Source organism: Poecilia reticulata, chromosome 9 (assembly GCF_904066995.2).
Source record: "Poecilia reticulata chromosome 9, P_reticulata-male-v2, whole genome shotgun sequence".
Classification (NCBI taxonomy): domain Eukaryota; kingdom Metazoa; phylum Chordata; class Actinopteri; order Cyprinodontiformes; family Poeciliidae; genus Poecilia; species Poecilia reticulata.
Genome location: NC_088838.1, coordinates 33,279,416 through 33,300,726, shown reverse-complemented (window position 1 = coordinate 33,300,726; position 21,311 = coordinate 33,279,416). Strand labels below are relative to the sequence as shown.

General features: G+C 40.2%; 2 protein-coding genes and 1 long non-coding RNA gene across 5 annotated transcripts in view; 1 reads left to right on the top strand and 2 right to left on the bottom strand.

Moving 5' to 3' along the window:
- Positions 1–21,311, top strand: part of LOC145552894 (uncharacterized) — a 262,036-nt gene that overhangs the window by 219,050 nt on the left and 21,675 nt on the right. The gene's annotated exons all lie outside the window — the stretch shown is intronic.
- LOC103470717 (neoverrucotoxin subunit alpha-like) lies at positions 6,336–8,573 on the bottom strand. The gene is made up of 2 exons (XM_008419348.2): positions 8,495–8,573; positions 6,336–7,948 (listed from the first exon to the last, which is right to left on the bottom strand). Exons 1-2 carry the CDS (start codon positions 8,571–8,573, stop codon positions 7,407–7,409), a joined length of 621 nt encoding a protein of 206 aa, XP_008417570.2. The 3' UTR covers positions 6,336–7,406.
- LOC145552886 (uncharacterized) lies at positions 10,098–14,476 on the bottom strand. Of its 3 annotated transcripts, XM_081610962.1 has the most exons (6): positions 14,281–14,476; positions 13,520–13,860; positions 12,122–12,778; positions 11,898–11,985; positions 11,737–11,789; positions 10,098–11,380 (listed from the first exon to the last, which is right to left on the bottom strand). In XM_081610962.1, exons 3-6 carry the CDS (start codon positions 12,128–12,130, stop codon positions 11,213–11,215), a joined length of 318 nt encoding a protein of 105 aa, XP_081467088.1. In that variant the 5' UTR covers positions 12,131–12,778; positions 13,520–13,860; positions 14,281–14,476; the 3' UTR covers positions 10,098–11,212. The 3 variants fall into 3 exon arrangements, with proteins under 3 accessions (XP_081467088.1, XP_081467086.1, XP_081467087.1); XM_081610960.1 differs by lacking the exon at positions 13,520–13,860; XM_081610961.1 differs by lacking the exon at positions 14,281–14,476 and having other exon boundaries at positions 13,520–14,070.

Below are 21,311 nucleotides of genomic sequence, written 5' to 3'. Positions count from 1 at the left end.
TTATCTTGTAAATGTTGTTGTAAAACAATAAAATTGACAGTAGACATGATCAGATGCTCAACTTTATTAAGACAGAATCAAATTTAGAGAAAGTTTCAGATAGAAAATCATTTTACAGAAGATGACAGCTGGATATGATGAAGATGTGATCAGAATAGAGGGATATTTGCTCTCACTGAGCATGCTCAGAGTAATCAGGACCCTCTACTAAGACACACATATTCTATCATTATTGGATTTTTAGGGTTGAGGTTTTTCTCGATGACGTTGATGCCGGCCCTCTTGTAGGCAGATACTGCGCCTGGGTCGAGGATCACGGTGAGCAGCTTGATGGGATCATTGCTGCAGTCCATCTTCTTGTACCACAGGTACACCGGGTGCACATTGATTCCCTCATCCAAGTTTATTTTCACCTGCACGTAGTGTTGGTTCAGATAGCTAATTTCGGACGCCTGATCAGTGGAGACCTGCAGATCTCTGATGGCCTTCTTCTCATCGGTGCTCTGTCGGTACCAGATGAAGACGTCAGACCCACATGCACCGCTGTTGGTGTTTTCATCTATTCGGGTGTAACCTTGTTGGAACAAGTTGGTATCTGAAGAAGGTTTGTCGGTGGCCTGGATGTCACAGATCCAGGTTTGACTCTCCCTCTTCATCCACAGGTAGATCAAATTTCCTTTAGCTCCACGGTTCAGATTGCAGGCTGACCTCTCCCACTGAGGCTGGGCCATGTTGGCGTCCTCTTCTGCATTAGTGGAGACGGCCAGCTCCACGATCGGGACGTCGTACTCAGTAGAACCTTTCAAGAACCACAGGAAGATGTGGTTGCCAGGGTTTCCAGTGTTAAGATCCTTATAGATCTTTTGGTACCCTTGAGTGGTCAGACCTTTTGTCATCCCATCAGTGAAGGAAAACTGGATCCTGGTGATCGCTGGTTTATCACCAGTTTTGTACCAGAGATAGATTACGTTTCCTCCTGCTCCCAAGTTCAGATTAACATCAAGTTTGGTGTAGTGATTCTGAATGCAGTCAGAGGTCACTGCTGGAAGACAAGTTGTGCATATTTTCTCTGGTTTTTGTTATTTCTCAGACTGCAGTGTGAGTTATATAAGTAGCTCCAAGCATAGGCACCTATTACAGGTGCAGAGCTTTTTCTTAAATTAAAAATTAATTCACATTGAGGCTGTGGCTGCTGCTCCATTGGTGGTGGAGCTTTGACCAGCGGCAGCAAGTAGCAAAAACCTGGTTTAATCAACTCATGATAGGAGTTGATGGACAACTAAAGTCTACGTGTATCCTGAGACAGGGTTTTATACATTTTATGTTCATTTATGTATCATTGATTTTCTTCTTTCCATATTATGATGGATTACAAAGGTTCCAGATATTACAGGAATGACCTGGTGCTATTACATGTCAGTCATCTGGAGGGTACCTGGGTGGCAATCAGATGTCAGGTGGGGGCAATGACCTCCTGAACCCCGTTCTATCTCAGCAGTGGTGCAAAAGGTGGGTATGCAGCGCATGCAACGCATAGGGGCGCTGCAGCAGAGGGGGCGTCAAAACCCCGTCTGGAGGGGGCGGCGCACAGACAATGTCTTTGCATACACTTCAGCGGCCTTACGCTCCTTCACCTCGCGCACATAACGGGGTAAATGTAGTGAGTCTTACATTTCATGTGTCTTTGTCTCGAGGGGGGGGGGTTACGTTTTCGCATCCACCTGAATAATATGTAGTGGCGACCCTGTATCTCAGCCTCTGATCATCGTACAGGAGGATGGTAGTTGGCACAATTCCTGAATTTATGACTGATTAGATGTAAAATGTGCAGTGACATATGGGCTGCGCAGTTGGTAGAGCTGTTGCCTTGCAGCAAGAAGGTTCTGGGTTCGATTCCCGGCCCCGGTCTTTCTGCATGGAGTCTCCATGTTCTCCCTGTGCATGGTGGGTTTTCTCCGGGTACTCCGGTTTCCTCCCACAGTCCAAAAACATGACTGTCAGGTTAATTGGTCTCTCCAAATTGTCCCTAGGTGTGAGTGTGTGTGTGCATGGTTGTGTGTCTCTGTGTTGCCCTGCGACAGACTGGTGACCTGTCCAGGTGACCCCGCCTCTCACCCGGAACGTTAGCTGGAGAGGCACCAGCACCTCCTGACCCCACTGAGGGACAAGGGTGAAAGAAAATGGATGGATGGATGTGCAGTGACATGACATCTCCACACCCTGCAACTGTTTTTCCAGAGAACCAGAATTGTTTCCAAGGTCTGGGAGCCACCCAGATTACTGATCTGATTCCAGTTAAGTAGAAACAAACTCAAAAAACCAGTATAAAAATATCCTGAGGCTCTTGTTCCCACTAACAAATGTGTCACAACCTTCTACGTTAAAAACAAAAAAAAAATTCCAAGGAAGGCTGTGGGTGGCAACAGCTGGTTTGGTTTTTGAAAACACATCTGATTTGATAGTTTGAAAATAAATATGTAGTTTCTTTACAGCAAAGCGCATTGTATGGACAAAACAATAACTAAAAAGTTCTTATATAAAAACAGAAGTTGACTTAATCTGATGTTACAAGTTCAAAAAGTGGTCAAAAAGCCATTTTACGAAACCTCCCATCATCACACTGGACATTTGACAAGTAAAGACCTCCACTGCACCCCAGTGTGTTATTAATCTCTTAAATAAATGGGAGCTTCTAAAAGTTACCAGCATAATCTAAAGTATTCCACATCTAAAAATTAGCTACTGATTTTGGGTCTAAGTATGTTTTAAGTATCCAAAGTCAGCTATATTCACATAATTTATGATTCAAAAATTCAACAAAATGCAATATTAAGGTTATTGTTAGCAGACTTAAGTCTTCAGTAGCTTTCTGTTATCAAATAATTCATTTCAATTCAAATTGTTTTTTCACACTCTAGAAAATTACCAGAAATCCCTCCATTGCTTACAACTGTTGTAGGAGCACAAATTGAGATTATCAGTAATTATAAATATCTTAGCTTTATTTTAGGTAAAGAACTTTCTTTTAAAAATCACAAATTTGCTATGAACATTGAAAATGAGGATTTGGTTTTATTACCGAAATGGATCTTGTTTCTCTCTCTAAGCTAGAAGTAAACTGGTAACTGCAACATTCCTGCCACTTTGGATTATGGAGATGTTTTATATATGAATGCTTCAACCAAATGTCTTCAATCATTGAACACTGTGTATCAATGTGCTTTAAGGTTTGTTACAGGAAGCAGACTGTTAGGTATTTTCTGAAACCTACATGAAAAAAGAGAACCACAAACAACGTATATGAGTTTTTAACCAAACTTCTGCAGAAGGAGAAGGCACAGTGAACTGCTCCTCCAAGCCGCTCACCGTGTGTTCTGCCAATCTTTGGATACAGCTTGTCTTTTATTATCAAACTTCAAAGAGGGAGGATAGGCAAGATAGACAGCAGAGGAAAAACAGCAGAGGTCGTAAAACAATTTAACATCTGACTTATGATCTGAGCCCGGTTCAAATCTCGGTCAAACTGTTTCACATGAAGATAACAGGCAGCTGTGACCTCCAGGTCAGTTCACACATACAGTTTAAAGAGGAGAACACTTTAAACTGACTAACATAAGACTGAATATGAACTAAAGTAACAACAAAATGATAATACCAAAAAATCTCTATCACAGACATCTCTCACATCATTGTGAGTTATATTCAAAATCAAATTGGCCTCCTTTAAAAGTACAGAGAAACAATCACCTGATGATCCTGATTTATAAAACTCTACCTCGGCTTGGCTCCAGCATACTTAAACTCTCTTTTACATAGATCTACTAATTCCCATTCTTTACGATCTAACAACATTTTTCTTTTGCGTCTCAGAACTGAAAAAGGGAAGCAAGTGTTTGGTGTGATGCTCCTACAGCCTGTTCACAGCCTGCAGAGGTGGGGCGAAGGGGGCTTGAGCCCCTGCCCTTTTTTCCTTGATGCCCCTAGTGCCCTTTTTTTATTTTTTTATTTTTTAAAGCTGTATGTCAGTAGACCTGCTTGTGCCTCTCAGCAATAATGTTTAGCTAAATATAATAATAAAGTAGTCTGGCTGCCCTCAGTCTAATAATGACTCTCAGAGCCTCCATGTTGTTCAGACCTCCATGGTGAGGAGGAGGGAGGCGGATCTGTGCCTCTAACTATCAGATATTTTTTATTCACCAACCAAATACACTGGTTGGTGAATAAAAACGTAGGTCTGATGTTGACGTTAGAAAAACTGTTTGATTTATATTTTCGTAATTGTCCTTGCAATAGCGGGAAACAACCTGCCTCGCCCCTAAACACAGAAATAACTTCTGAACACTGAAAAAAAACTTCTGACTTTAACTTCTGCTAAATGCCTGGTTCGCTACAGACAGTCTGAGTCCGTCCCACCGACAGATAGAAAGAATGTCTGTCTTTATATCAGACGTCCTGATATAAGACATGGTGCAGAGACCGTCTCGTACCACCCGGTACCACCTGCTCTCTGTTCGCTCTGCTTCTCCTTAATGTTTCTACCAGGCGGGTTAAAGCTGCTGCTGACAGGATCTGGGCTGGAGGTGAGCGGCTGTAAATAGAAGTTACTGCAGAACCTCAAGTGTTAAAGGAAGATTCGGCCCATTTGGAGTTCACAAAACAAACATCAGTGAAAATATTGTAGCAGTAATTAGAACCGCAGCATGAAGCCAAACATGCCATAATTAAATTAATCAAAATGTCCCCAAAGCATCAGAGGACTGGCACAGGGGCCACCGGGGGATTCCAGGTAGATTCCAGGTAGATTTGGAGACGCGCACACAGCAGCTATTCATGCAGGGCCAGCCCAAGGTAATATGGGGCCTTGGACAGAAGCCCCATATTACCCCGTTTTACATAAAAATATACATTTTTAAATCATTTTAGTGTAGCCCACATGTGTCTGAGAGAAAAATTAAGGCAAAAACAGTCAACGTTCCATAGTTTCAAATGCTTTTATTGTCCATGTGCATAGACCGTGTGTGTGTGCCTGTGTGTGTGCGTGGGTGTGTGTGTGTGTTTGTGTGCGTGTGTGTTTGTGCGCGCGTGTCTGTGTGTGTGTGTGTGTGTGCGTGTGTGTGTGTGTGTGTGTGTGTGTGTGTGTGCGTGTGTGTGTGTGTGTGCGCGCGTGTTTGTGTGTGTGCGTGTGTGTGTTTGTGTGTGTGTGTGCGCGCGTGTCTGTGTGTGTGCGTGTGTGTGTGTGCGTGTGTGTGCGTGTGTGTGTGTGTGTGTGTGTGCGTGTGTGTGTGTGTGTGTGCGTGCGTGTGTGTGTGTGTGTGTGTGTGTGTGTGTGTGTGTGTGCACCAGCCAGGTTTTTATATCCTTGGTCCCCAGGAGGAGAAACACTGTGTTTGAGTTACAGGTTCGATTTAGGATATGTAGTGAATTGAGTTTTAGTTAGGGTTGAGTCAATGGAAAGACCCCAGAGAGATGAAAAACATGACTGTGTGTAAAAGGGTGTATGTTGCATAATGACACGCTGAGCATGTGAGGCTAACGAGAAGCTCCCTGTAGGACAGAAACACTGAGCTCTCTCTGGCTGTCATCTGCTCTGAGGCTGGCTGACCTGGTTCTGATCACATCAGAACCAGGGGCTGTTCTGCATAAGCCCAGTCTCTGGTTACAGCAACAACACATGGTGTTAGTTTACTGCACCCAGTGCAAGGGTTGCCACCTTTCAGAAATCAAAATAAGGGACGCCCACCACGGTGTGTTGCCCTACTCACGCCCCTCTTCCTTTCAGAAGGTCGGGTTTTTTTCCCCTCCCCCTGTTGGATTAGATCCTCTTCTGGATGTGAGGATGGCGAGGTAGGAGAAAGGACAAAGAACTTTATGATTTTGGAATTAATTTATTTTGAGTTGATCTGTCTCTCATCGTGGATCTGTAATTGCCATCTTCTGATGCTGCTGTTGTAGCCGCAGTTAGCTGCCTAGCTCATAACTGTTGCACACAATATAAAATGTTAAGTTGATACTTTCATGTCAATTACAGACTTGGGACTGAAAGTTCCTACAAACTAAAATTTTAAGTCTTCACATCTTGGTTGAGTTTGAAAAACATGGGAGCCAAAGTTTGGCAAAAAATTTTACTTAAATAGTTTAAGTCTTAAATTTAATGCTATACAGCTTGATGTCTTAAAATTTAAAGTTTTGCCCAACTATAAACCAAAGCCATTTTAGGATTTGGTTTATATCAGATTATATTTATAATGTATTAGACCATATTTGCTGCTATATTATTTTATCAATGGGGAAGTTTTAACCTGACTGAACAATCAGTAAACAAACAGGAAACTCAGTTTAACTCAGGATTCAGCTTTATTGATGATTTCCACTAGGGGGCAGTGTTACAGATAAATGAAGACTTCAGATCTGCAAACATCAACAACATCATCATTATGCCTCATTGTGCCAACATCCTGACTGTAATGAGGAAAACCAGAGATGATCTGGACCCTCAGTCACTGTAAAACAGACATCCTGAATGTTTATTGTAAAAAAAAAAATTATCACAGAAAAGAAGAAGTTCAAATGATTATACTGTGAACAAAAACCTCAGAATTTCTCCAAAAATGAAAGTTTCTAAATTAGACTAAACTTAACCTAAAGGTAATGTGTATGTTCTTCAGTAATTAAAGCTGACAAAGTTATATAGCATGAAGTTAAAATGATGATATGAAAGTACAGAAAACTTGTTTGAACTTTCAGTAAATTATTTATTTTCACCAATAACTAAACTTTATTCCCTCCACCACTAATATCACCTGGCAGAAAATCCTCTAAATGAAAAAATGAATATATTGTGTTTCATAAAAGCCTTTAAAAGTAATAAAAATAACCACTTTCCATATAAGAGAGAAAAATAATCAAATAAACTCTGTTAACCTGATGAACCTGAACTCACCAGAGGTTCTGCTCCTCTGACCCTGAACGCATCATGTTTACATTTACATGATGGGCTTTAAATCTCACTGAACACCTTTTGTTACAAATAATGGTTTTATTAAACATGTAGACTAATTTGGGTCCAACAATGTCAGAAATCTAAATAAAAAAATCAGAGAAAACAGATGTTTCTGATTTATGGTAGGATAGATTAACCCTAATGGCTGGATGCAAAATAAAGACACTGTCAGAACATTGTTCTTCAGATGTTAACAGTAATAATGTGGGATTCACACATATGGTCACTTTCTCATTAAATTAAAATGTAATTGTTTCTGATGGATTTCAGTGAAATCCTCCACCTGTCGCTTTTTGAGGATTCAACTAGAACAGATTTCTGTCGGTCAGGTAAATATGAGTCTGGAGAAAGTTTCTGTAATCTGCTAACATTTTAAATGACTACATGTCTTCAGTTCACTCTGTTTCTACATGGGACTGAAGGAAGCAAAGTTGGATTCGTAATTAACGTAAAGCCCTGGGTAGAGCGGCTCAGTGAACGAGGCCCTGAAGGTGTACATGTGGGTCAGTGAGTTAGAGGAGACCAGGTAGAAGGACAGAGAGCCTCTTGGCCAGTCCAGGTAAACTCCCACCCTGCTGCAGCCGCCAGCAGGAACAGAGGTGCTCCAGATCTTACCATTGTGCCAAGCACTGAGCTCATTATTATCAACACCAAAGTACCAGGATGCAGGATTCTCTCCAAAGCTACTCGCAACATTCTTTCCTTTCCTGTCCATGGTTTTGTATGCAAGAGCGACTCCGACCTTATTCTGAGACCCGGTGCTCCACTCAACCTCAAAGTAATGGCGCCCTGTCAACGCCTGCTCACACAGAACCTGGGTGTGAACATCAAATCTCTGGTGGTTGTCAGGATATTGCTGCTCGGGTCCACATGTTGCCTTCCTGTTGCCATCAGACAGGTTCAACCAGCCGTTGCATGTTCTTGGATCCAAGGTCAGGCTGCAGTGATCTGTTTGATTTTAAAAAAAGGAGATAATCAGTTACTTCTCATTCTATCTCCTTAAGATTAAAAGAGAACCACATGATTTCATATGATGCGGATTTGAAACTATTACAATCTATGAAGCAGCATCCAGAGGAGTCACTTTAACATGAACTCAATTCTCCCAAGGAGTTCTGGAAGCTTGTTACAATGTTACAGCGTTCTTGTACAGAATAAAGTCAGCAGAAAATTTACACCATTGGTTACAGCTTTGTCTTCTTCACTCAGCTTCATTTATGGGATAGCCTTTCGCAGGAACATTTTTCTTTTAACACTTCAATTTGGCTATTAATTGTAAAGAGTTTACATTTGAGTTTAATACATAGAAACATAGTAAAATTAAAAATGGAGACTTTACAAACTATACATTTTTATTTTTACAAATTTTGGTTTCACTGAGCCTTTGCAAATTAAACTGGAAAATATTACAAAAAATTCAGGTATAGGCTCATATTTGCAAACATATCCCCTTGCTTTGGTCTAATGTAGGTAAACTAAGTTCAGTCACCTTACCTGTTATCAGCTTGTTAGACAGCACGCGTGATGAGAAAGGCTGACCCAAGGCAGCCTCCTGATTTTGTTCCAAGGACATGTCTTCAGCGTGAGACAGCAGAAAGAAAAAGTTGGAAATACATCAAATTAAATAAAACCAAAATCAAAGTTGCAAGCAAAAATAAAATTGAAACCTAAAAGGCAAGGTACAGCAGCTAAAACAAATCTGTGAAATGTCTATTATTTATTACATAGATAACTACACACCTCAGTGAGAATTTTATTACCTGATGAAAGTTAATCGTTCAGCCCAGTAGTGATGAAGTCTTCTTCAGTGGTGTGACTTTCAGACTTCCCAAGTGTCCTTATATCTGCTTAGCCTCTCCCACTGAATCACTGGGAACACCTTCAGGTGTCAGTTCAAGTGGGAAAGACCAAACTGCAGCAAACAGTTAGGGGCAGGGACAGGCCACATGGCTCACCTGCCTATACCATATTTGGAAATAATTCATGGTGCCCTTTTAATCAGTGGACAAAGCTGACTGCTTCTGGTTCTGGGGATGCAGAGCAAAACCAGAAAACCTGAGGGGTCTGGAAGGGTTGGTACAACAATAGCAGATCTTTAATGTATTGCGGTGCTAAACCATTGAGTGATTTATAAACAATCCAAGGTAGGTTAGAGTTTATTCTCTCAGTGTAGGGACTGTAGAAATGGGTGGTGTAGAACCAGGTGGTGTGGAACCGGGTGGTGTCTCCTGGTTCTAGTCAGATCTCCAGCTGCAGCTTCTGGTTTGTCAGTCAGACCTGCTGCAAGAATCAAAGCCACTAAATGCCTGGATGAGTTTCTCTGGCTCAGGGGTCTTGCGTCCTCAATAACTACCATTCTGCAACTTTTTGATTCATCTGTGCTAAAAAATGTCTGACTTCCCTCAGCAGCACCTATTCAGCTCTGCAATAGGATGGTAATGAGCAGGTTATTTGATGCAGGTGTGTTTGAGCAGAGATGCATCTAAAAGTTGCAGGATGCTAGCCCTTGACTTGACAACACAATACTAAATCTTTAAATTACAGTTCTAATTACTATTAGAACTGAACTAACTACCAAAAAGAAGAAACATTAAAGAAATAGTAAAATTAAACTAAAGAAATAACCAAATTTTCTTCCCCCTGGCAAACAAATGAAATGACCCGCTGAGGTCTGGAGCTCTTCTGTGTGACTCCAGCAGCAGCTCCAAAGGAAACTGGTAACTCAAAACAAAAAGAAACTAATCTGTCCCATATAACCAAAATATAAAGAACTGGCAGATAAACATAACTAAATTTGTGCACTGCAAATAGTTAACTAAAGACTAAAGACTGAGGGTTATCGCGCGCACAGAAAAACCCTGTAAATTCCAGACTCTAAAAGGTAAAACTAGTGCACAAAAATCCGTGTAGGATGGCGAAGTCCGAGCGCAAGATTTCGCGTGACAGGTGGATGGAGCCTGGTGCTGCAAGGTTGGAGACCTTGTCCTATCAGGCGACGGGGCCTGGATAATACCTGGATAATACCGTGTTAAAAGGACGACGAAGTCCAGCAACGTACAGTATTACTCTGCCATGGAAAATTCACATTTATTAGAGTTTATTAAGAAACACAATTTATGTGTCTAGACCCTGTAAGTCTAGAATTTACAGGGTTTTTCTGTGCGCGCAATGACCCTCAATCACTTGCCACTTTTACATAAATAGATAAAAAGTAAAGATAAAAACATCGAAGACATCAAAAACCCGCACTCTAACCCTAATTTAGCCACATGCTGTCATTTTGTCAGGTTCTTTGGAAATCTTTTTTTTTTATCAAACTGAAACTTGAAACAGATTTCTCAATAAAATCTCCTGTTTATGGGTGTGATGTGAATTTTTGATGGCAGAGTAATACTGTTCTGAGAAAACATCAACTTGAAAGTCGTGATCACTCACAGGCTGTAATTTTTCAGGTTCTTTGGAAATGCTTGCTATTGAACTGAAACTTGGCCTCCAGGCAGAAACTATATAACCAAATCAGTTCAGTTTAGATTTTGTTTATACAGCAAACTGTCACAACACAAGTCCTCGCATGGCATGTTAAGAATTGGAAAATGAATCCAGTTTAGATACACAATCACTTTGATGCAATTATACGGCACTGTGCGCATACACATGCTTGTGTGTGGAAGCCTGCCTAATAAATTTTTTTATATTTATTCATTTTATTTCACAAGCATCTCTGTCCTCTTAAGATAATAGCATATTTCTGTCTTAACAAAATTCACTTGGAAAGTAATATGGTTTGTGATCTAAGAACAGTAAAAATCATAGAGATTCAATGTTTACACAGGACGAAAAGTGGGACTTTTGACCCTGTATTCTGACGCGAACGCAGCTCGTGAGCGACAGATATCGACAGCAATCGACAGTCTGCATTTTCAGTGTCTCACGACAAACGGGAGTCGAAATCTGTCGATTGCAGAATCCTTGGAGGGGGGGTGTGGAGGTGCGGGCGGGCGGGAGGTGTTAACGACTCTACTTAGCATACAAATAGCCTAGCATATGCAAAGGCACTTCAGCAGTGTGCCCATTGGATAGCACTTATGTCTTTATAAATAAACCCCGTCCCAATCATTAATATTTTTAATGCTGTATTGCACACAAAATAAGACATAAATGTTTGTCCATTTCTGGATCATCTGGCAGTGTTTCTTTGTCCAAACATGAACATTATGCTGCGTTCAGGACAGGCCCAACGTCTCTCCTGTAGTGTAGTCCTGATGTCTCTGAGCTCCTGGTTGGAGGAACTTGGGGTCCATCCTGACACCGCCTCATAGCCGCCATCCTCCCAGAATGCCACCTCCTCTGCTGCCAGTACTCTCTGCCTTCCTCCATCAGCTGTTAATACAGAACAGACAATCATTATGAAATACAGGCATCTTTTAGTCATTATGAAACAACAGTGAAATTGTTTGGCAACTTCCAGCTTAGTATGCACACATAAGACATTAAAACTAAACAACAACAACAACAACAACAAAAAACACATTATATTAATACATTCTTACAGAAAATTTTAAACTCTAATGAAAAAGAGAAAACACTTGGAAACAATTGGAAGAAAAAAAGAATTAAAAGCAGTTTGTAATAAATAGTAAAACATAATTCAACAAACTGTGAGGCAGATAATTTGCTTTGATGGATTTTAATCATTCAAGGAATTGTTACATCTCTAGATTAGTAATAGATCTTACCTGCTTCTTTCTTTGGCTACATCCGGATGACTGGCAGTAGGTCCTGGATGCAGCTGGAAAACATTTTTGTGCATTGTCAATACATAGCATAATTACATTATGTACATAAACAATATTGAAGCATAAAACATCATCAACATTCTAAAATAGTAGATACTCACACACAGTTGCATCTCTGTCCTCATCACGGACATCAGAACGTTCCTGAAGAGTCTGATTGACACAAATGTGACTCTCATTCTGTGGAGTCTGTGGAAATAAATGTAAAATTAAAAAAATATTGTAGCAAATATATCGCTTTCTCAAAAATACATAAGTAAATAAGTTAAAATTATTCTCAACCAGCCATTATACAGTCGGGAATCAACGCAGTGATTATACATACCGGCTTCATGACTTCGTCCTCAGATCCGTCCTCCGTCCGCCATTTTGTAGATCTCTACCCAGATAGCACAGAATGATTGAAACAACATTGAATCAATGTCAGCCAGAAACATTGAATCAACGTTGAAAGTAGTCGGTGTGTTGATTCTACATTGAATCAGTCAGGAATCAATGTAGATTCAACCTTCATCTGAACGTGGATCTACATGCAGATTTGGGTTGATTTCATATTGAATGAAAGCTCAGGATTTATGTACATTTTTAGGTCTGATAGGTCTGCATCATAACATACCACTAAAAGTTTCTTCACTGGTGTTAAACACTATATTATTGGCAGATCATGGGTAAACTGTGTACAAAAGTTTATAGCATTTTATTTAAGAAAAGAGGGACAGATCTTTAAACATATTTGACTCCTTTTTCACTGTCAGAATAACAGTCTATTGTCCACAGAAGAACAGAGTTCATGAGGTTAAGCTTTGTTCCGTATGAACCAGGGAAACGGTACAAGTTGTGGTAACCCCAGTTTCACTCTGGTTGGCGTCACTTTGATTCCTTGTGATGTTTTCCTCTCATTCTGGCGTGAAATGAAGCCACTTCTTGACGGTTTTACTGCGGTCCTCAAGAGTCAGCTTTTGGTCAAACTGCAGAGCAACGGCTGAAAAACAAAAATAAAAGTGAGGAAGGTGCCGGTTAGAAAGATGATATGAAAAGTTCTGAAAGACATTGAAAGATTAAACAGTGTACTGGTTACATGAATTATTGGATATATTGATGTCTAAATGAATTATTTGATGATAGAAAGCTATTGAAGATTTAAGTCTGCTAATCTTAATATTGCATTTTGTAATGTTGTTCCATTACAAAATGGCATGAATGTAGCAATTTATGTTGAATTGTGTAAACATAAATTCAGTGAATATAGTTGACTTTGGACAGTTAAAACATACGTGAGCTTAGACCCAAAATCTGTAGCTAATTTTTAGATGTGGAATAGTTTAGATTATGCTGGCAACTTTTTATTTATTTAAGAGATTAATAACACACTGGGGTGCAGTGGAGGTCTTTACTTTGTCAAATGTCCAGTGTGATGATGGGATGTTTTGTAAAATTATTTTTTGACCACTTTTTGAACTTGCAGCATCAGATTATGTCAACTTTAGTTTTTATACAAGAACTTTTTAGTTATTGTTTTGTCCATATTTTGGCTGTAAATAAACTACATATTTCTTTTCAAACTATCAAATTGGATGTGCTTTCAAACACCAAACCACCTGTTGCCACCCTCAGACTTCATTGGAAATGTTTTTTTTACGTAGAAAGTTGCGACACCTTTGTTAGTGGGAACATGAGCCTCAGCATATTTTGATACCAGTTTTTGAGATTGTTTCTACTTAACTGGAATCAGATTAGTAAAAGAAGTTCATGTGGGTGGCTCCCAGACCTTGGAAACAATTCTGGTTCTCTGGAAAAACAGTTGCAGGGTGTGGAGATGTCATTCTACATCTAATCAGTCATAAATTCAGGAATTGTGCCAACTACCACCCACAGCATTCCTTGGAAATGGTTTTATTGGTTGTTTTCTTTAACGTAGAAGGTTGTGACACGTTTGTTAGTGGGAACATGAGCCTCAGCATATTTTGATACCAGTTTTTGAGATTGTTTCTACTTAACTGGAATCAGATTAGTAAAAGAAGTTCATGTGGGTGGCTCCCAGACCTTGGAAACAATTCTGGTTCTCTGGAAAAACAGTTGCAGGGTGTGGAGATGTCATTCTACATCTAATCAGTCATAAATTCAGGAATTGTGCCAACTACCACCCACAGCATTCCTTGGAAATGGTTTTATTGGTTGTTTTCTTTAACGTAGAAGGTTGTGACACGTTTGTTAGTGGGAACATGAGCCTCAGCATATTTTGATACCAGTTTTTGAGTTTGTTTCTACTTAACTGGAATCAGATCAGTAATCTGGGTGGCTCCCAGACCTTGGAAACAATTCTGGTTCTCTGGAGAAACAGTTGCAGGGTGTGGAGATGTCATGTCACTGCACATTTTACATCTAATCAGTCATAAATTCAGGAATTGTGCCAACTACCATCCTCCTGTACGATGATCTAGTTATGAGGCCCCATTGGGGCCTCATAACTTCATAAAATCAGACCTTGTTTCATCGCCTCAGTGAAGGAAAACTGGATCCTGGTGATCGCTCCGCAGTCACCGGTTTTGTACCAGAGATAGATTACGTTTCCTCCTGTTCCTGAGTTCAGATTAACAGGAAGTTGGGTGAAGCCATTTTTACGTAACTTGCGCTCCTCATCATGGTTCAAAGAAACATCGAGGTCAGTGATGTACGGCTTCATCTTCGGTTCCTGTATCAAAGTTAAACCCAACATGAGGAACATATTGATGGAGACTACCTCTGATACAACGTATGTCTGACTACAGAAGAGATCATTTCATTTAAAATACTCAGTAAAGGAAACAAGCTGGAGACCTATGTATCTGATAAATATGAAGCATCTCCACGTCTCACTGAGATTCAGCTGCAACAATAAAAGGGGAAATGTCATTTATATGCATTGATAAAACTGTAAAAGCAGGTCTAGTTGTTCTAAAGTTGGTTTGAATCAAGCTTGAAATTCAGACTAAACGGAAATATTTACAGATTTTAAAAGGATTTGATAGAAAAACGGGTCAAATATGCCCCCAGCTGGTTCTGTCCAGTTGGTCAAAGTGATGGTTTCCAAGTTTTACTGTTAAACAGTTAAAGAGATGAATGGATGAAGCTGAACACTCACCTGTCTGCAGGTGATTGGCTGGTTGGATCTTCTGGGCTGCTGAAGGCTGCTGTACCTGAGCTGCTGTACCTGAGCTGCTGTACCTGGTCTTTATAAACCTGCTGGGAGCCGAGAGACGGTGGGAAAACTCCTCCTCTCAGGAGACGGTTTCTCTAAAAACAAAGAAACACGATCACCTGGTCCATTCTACAGTTGGCGTAAATCAGTTCCACAGAAACATAACTGAATTCCTGACTCACAGGGGGCTGATGTATTACAAAGGACCAAACTACTGAAAGGTATTTGGGGGTGGATGCGTTGGTCTAGCCTCATTGGTGATGTTTGAAGGCGTAAATCAGAGTTTCTGGTACGTTAAAGTCAACATTTCCTTTAATGAAGACTTTATGGATGCTGTGTGGACACAGAGACATGAACTGATGCCAGAGCTGACAGGCAAGAAAGAGAGAAGACACAGCATTTTATGCTATGATAAATTGATTATTTTTCCCTAAAAGCAGTACTGTAAGACCTCCAGATGAAACTGGATCCTCTCTAGGACTTGATTGTATTATACATATGCTTGTGGTGAAGCAATATACAATGAAAGTCATATGCTAGTAAAACTTAGGAATGATTTAGTGGATGTGACTGCAGGCATGAGCTTTATTGTGTGTGTATGTCTTCTTCATGGTATTGATGGTGGCTTTTGATTAAATGTAATGTTTGTTTCACAATCGGTTTTGTACGTTTTAATCAGGTAAGTCATACTTGTTGCTGAAATGTGAAATAAAGTTGTTTTGACTGACATGAATCATCCTGCAGCAGAACATCAGAACCAGCTGTATGTCCAGGTTTGATCTGAATCACAGCGGTCCAAAGGTGCACCAGCACACTGATGTGGACAGAGCAGTGAAGGAGAACCAGTCTGACCAGAACCACTAAGAGAGAACAGCAGAACACGACAGTGCTTTTTTTTTTTTACATCTTTATATCTCTTTTCAGACATTAATTACACTTATATATAATTATTCATGTGAATCTATCAAATTGGATGTGCTTTCAGAAACCAAACCACCTGTTGCCACACACAGCATTCCTTGGAAATGGTTTTATTGGTTGTTTTTTTTAACGTAGAAGGTTGTGACACGTTTGTTAGTGGGAACATGAGCCTCAGCATATTTTGATACCAGTTTTTGAGATTGTTTCTACTTAACTGGAATCAGATTAGTAAAAGAAGTTCATGTGGGTGGCTCCCAGACCTTGGAAACAATTCTGGTTCTCTGGAAAAACAGTTGCAGGGTGTGGAGATGTCATTCTACATCTAATCAGTCATAAATTCAGGAATTGTGCCAACTACCATCCTCCCTTAGGATGATCTAGTTATGAGGCCCCATCGCAAAATGTCTGATTTAGCAGACGGTTTTGAAAAATATTTAGCTTACTTTTCTCACGTTTAGTTCACTTTTATCACACAGGGCCGTACAGAAGCCTTTGGAGGGGCTCAAATTTAAAAAGGGGCACATTGAACAAGATCTTAAAACACGGTACAACAACATAGCAACAACCCACATTAATCTAAAATCTAGTATTTAATCATAGTCATCATGCGGGGACAATGCAAAGGAAATATGCTGGTTATAAAGTTATGAAATAAGAAAATTGCTGCTATTTTACTAAATAAGCCCTAATAATATCCGACTGTTTAACCTGTATAACAACTCTGCTGCACACTGATTTAAAGATAAAAAAAGCTCAGAGGGGTCAATTTTACATGTTTTAATGTTGGCTCGTCTGAGATCTAGAATTGTAAGACTGAGCCATGGCCGGTCCCAGCCTCCATGGGGCCCTAAGCAAAACGTGGTTTCTAGTTCTAACAATGTAGACTGGCTGCAATCAGCAGTCTGATCGTTAGATCATTCACACACCTGCTATAAAACTATTGCATCTCTGGCAGTGCTACTTACTTTATATACATGTATAATATAGGATAAATTATTAGCCAATTGATTTATCCACCAGTTGATTTCTGGGAAGAATTTCCTTAATTTTGGTGGATCGTGATTGGCTGATACTTACATGTGAAGCTCATCTTATCCTCTGATCTTTGTCAGCAAAGGTTTATAAATCAGCTTCTGTCCTTTTCTGCTCTACAGTGAGAGGTTTGACTGACCGACTGCATGTTTACAGTTAACAATATTCACCCCACTGTTACCAACTCAGTGACTTTCTAGCTATATTTAGCAACATTTCAGACAAAAACAATTCATATCAGCTGAAATCAAAATCGGCAGCTCAGGCTTTTTAACGATTGCAGTTTTCTGGCCGATCCCTGGTTACCAATCGGTGCAGCCCTACACACATATTCATGACATTCTTTGATTAAATTAATTTCTCTTCAGCATTACTCCAATAACTAAAAATGTAATTTATACCAGGTGAGTCTTTCTCCCTGAGAATGTGGACCGGTACAAGTACTGGACTGATTCTGAGCCTTCAAATGATTTTAACAGAAGTTTCTCATAACGTAGAAGTTGATGATAATGTTTATATTAGCCATAAAATAATGGACCTTACCAAGCTCCGCCCAGAAACCCCCTCTAAAGTCCCACGTGACTACATGTCTCACAAGCAAAGCCTCGCGGTGCTTAGCTCCTATGTGTAAACATGGCATTTTTCATTTCGACTGACTCTCTGCAGAGTATTTCTGAGTCGATTAGTGCAGCATTTCTGCCGGATTTTCACAAAATATCAGCCACAACAATGGACAGGGGAACCAACAAGTTCATGTCATCTTTTTTGGACGACATCAAGATGTTTTAGCCACGCAATGCCTCTAACATTGTGCGCGTCACAGCTAAATACTACCGGTCGATGAGGAAAACAGCAGAATCTCACACCCTCAGCATAAATATAGCTAGACAAGATCACTGATGGCTCTTGTTCTTGCAAAGCTGGGTAAGTCGGGCATTCATGGTTTTGAGGGTTACTTTTAAAACCAGTGATTTTTGTTGTTCGCAAGTGTGCCTAGGCCTTATACACAGTACTCGGCGCGGCTAACACCATTACAGTTTAGTAACAAGCCTTTTCAGGTGAAATAAAATCTTTAATGTATGTCAGATATGGTACACATTGCATATTGATCTGTTCAGCTAACATAAGGCTGTAACAGACAGGCTTCAGGATGTAGAAGTTGTATCGGTACTGCCATTATGCTGTACTTGGCTAAAAGGTTTTCATAATGGATGTGTTTATTATCCCCATCCACTAAACATAAAGAAAGCAAAGCAATAATACTTACACCAGCAGACACTCCTTTGTTCTTATTGATCCTACGACGGTTGAGCTGTAAATGCGGTCGTGCACAAGCTTTGATCCAAGCAAGGCTTTCCGTTTCAGATTTTGTAAATCTGTGAATTTTAGTTCCACAAACCCGATCAGGATACCTGACATCACCTATGCAGGTACCCCACTGACAGTGGAGAACCATTCTTTTTCAAGTCCTGAAGCAAAAACTTTCTGTTGGTCTGCTAATCCACAATGTACATTAGCATGTATTTACTACAGTAGCTTGAGTTTGTGAGACGGTCAAGCACGTGGTAGCTGCGCTGTGACGTGAAATGGGCATTAGCCAATTAAACGCGGCCCCTGTGGTAAGGTCCATTATGCTCAGCAGCAAACAACAAATCCCAACTGCAGCATAGAGCAGCTCATCGATGTACCAGCCATGTAGCCTGACGTAGAAACATTTTGCTAGACAATGTCAAACATTGATACGTTTTAATTATTGCTAACAAACGTTATCAAACATGGCGTTTTGCAGCCAAAAGTACCTCAGAAATATACAGTCACCATGAGAATCAACTCATTTAAAGTTTAAACTCAGTTTCACACAAACACAAAGACCCTAGCATAAATGTTTGGCGGTTGAACTGGACCGCTCCAAGTCACTATCAAGCTAATTTTCAATTAGCAGCTCCACTAATCTTTAACATTACATTAACAGGGCTCATTAAAACAAACCTTTATCTTGGATTTTTTCTATTCCTTTTTTTTCTCCCTCCCTGAAGGATAAGTCCTTTTCTGAGACAATGTTTTGCTAACTTAACTTCGGAGCTTTGGGCGTTTTTGGAGCTGACGTCATAGTGTGTGACGTTTACGTCTCGCGCAGGCGCTCGGCGATATCTTCGGGGTCCATAGACTAAAACAAACTAGTCAGAACACCGGTGTTTTCATTGTGTTACCGACCGCAGTGAAGTTGTTTTCAAGTTGGATACTGGATATCTCGCCCTCCGCGGAGTAAGGGGCGTTCAGCTCAAGGTTGATCCGATTTATGAAAGTTAATTTCGGCCAGTTGTTCTTTACCGGTTCCTCCTCACATAGGGACCGTCAATTTCCGAACCAAACTCTCCTGTAAATAAATGCGTTGTCTTGTGACCAACTGATACAAAAAAGTGGTAATTCATGCTATTACACGTGGCATACTATCCTCTACAAAATGTTTAAGTCATATTCAGTAATTTAAATAATTTTAATGTTTTCTTCAATAGCTTCCAAATGGTGTGCCCCATTACCTCAAAATCTGTGTAAAATTGTTCTACTAGAGATTGTATAGATGAGGCACACCCATCTTTATTACATTTTAACACTTTGGGTGGAGATATATATACAGGCCCTTCTCAAAAAATTAGCATATTGTGATAAAGTTCATTATTTTCCATAATGTAATGATAAAAATTTAACTGTCTTATATTTTAGATTCATTGCACACCAACTGAAATATTTCAGATCTTTTATTGTTTTAATACTGATGATTTTGGCAAACAGCTCATGAAAACCCAAAATTCCTTTCTCAGAAAATTAGCATATTTCATCCGACCAATAAAAGAAATGTGTTTTAATACCAAAAAAGTCAACCTTCAAATAATTATGTTCAGTTATGCATCAATACTTGGTCAGGAATCCTTTTGCAGCCTTCAATGCGGCATGGAGGCCATCAGCCTGTGGCTCTGCTGAGGTGTCATGGAGCCCAGGATGCTTCGATGGCCTTAAGCTCATCCAGAGTTTTGGGTCTCTCAGCTTTCTCTTCACAATATCCCACAGATTCTCTATGGGCTTCAGGTCAGGAGAGTTGGCAGGCCAACAGTAGCACCATGGTCAGTATACCAGTGGTTTTGACACTGAGCAGGTGCCAGGATGTGTTGAAAAATGAAATCTTCATAAAGCTTTTCAGCAGATGGAAGCATGAAGTGCTCCAAACCTCCTGATAGCTGCTGCATTGACCTGCCCTTGATAAAACACAGTGGACCAACACCAGCAGCTGACATGGCTCCCCAGACCATCACTGACTGTGGGTACTGGACACTGGACTTCTGGCCTTTTGGCATTTCCTTCTCTCCAGTCTTCCTCCAGACTCTGGCACCTTGATTTCCGAATGACATGCAAAATTTGCTTTCATCCGAAAAAAGTACTTTGGACCACTGAGCAACAGTCCAGTGCTGCTTCTCTGTAGCCCATCAGGTCAGACGCTTCTGCCGCTGTTTCTGGTTCAACAGTGGCTTGACCTTTGACCTGGGGAATGCGGCACCTGTAGCCCATTTCCTGCACACGCCTGTGCACAGTGGCTCTGGATGTTTCTGCTCCAGACTCAGTCCACTGCTTCCCCAAGGTCTGGAATCGGTCCTTCTCCACCATCTTCCTCAGGGTCCGGTCACCTCGTCTCGTTGTGCAGCTTTTCCTGCCACACTTTTTCCTTCCCACTGAGGTGCCCTGATACTCTGGGAACAGCCTATTGGTTCAGAAATGTCTTTCTGTGTCTCACCTCTTGCTTGAGGGCGTCAATGATGACCTTCTGGACAGCAGTCAGGTCAGCAGTCTGACCCATGATTGTGGTTTTGAGTAATGAACCAGGCTGGGAGTTTTTAAAAGCCTCAGGAATCTTTTGCAGGTGTTCAGAGTTACTTTGTTGATTCAGATGATGAGGTTAACGGCTCATTCAGAGAAACTTTTCATGATATACTAATTTTTGAGACGGGGATTTTGGGTTTTCATGAGCTGTTTGCCAAAATCATCAGTATTAAAACAATAAAAGACCTGAAATATTTCAGTTGGTGTGCAAAATATATGAGTTTAATTTTTATCATTACATTATGGAAAATAATGAACTTTATCACAATATGCTAATTTTTTGAGGACCTGTATATATATATATATATATATATATATATATATATAGTTATTTATTTTTTTACTTTAGTTATTTCCATGGTCAAAATTTAGTATTTTTCTTCAATAGCTTCTAGGTCATGTGACCTATTAACTCAAAATCCGTGTGAAATTATTCTACTAAACTATATAGATGAGGCATATTTTTATTCCATTTTGATCCCTTTTTTATTTTTTAACAAAAATTATATTT

Excerpts from the sequence above, each read along its gene's own strand:
- LOC103470717 (XM_008419348.2), bottom strand. The coding sequence starts at position 8,573 with ATGTCCTTGGAACAAAATCAGGAGGCTGCCTTGGGTCAGCCTTTCTCA. Across the intron at positions 7,949-8,494 it reads GTCTAACAAGCTGATAACAG|ATCACTGCAGCCTGACCTTG; the intron begins GTAAGGTGACTG and ends AAAATCAAACAG.
- LOC145552886 (XM_081610962.1), bottom strand. Across the intron at positions 11,790-11,897 it reads GGACAGAGATGCAACTGTGT|CTGCATCCAGGACCTACTGC; the intron begins GTGAGTATCTAC and ends AATGTTTTCCAG. Across the intron at positions 11,381-11,736 it reads GTAGCCAAAGAAAGAAGCAG|CTGATGGAGGAAGGCAGAGA; the intron begins GTAAGATCTATT and ends CTGTATTAACAG.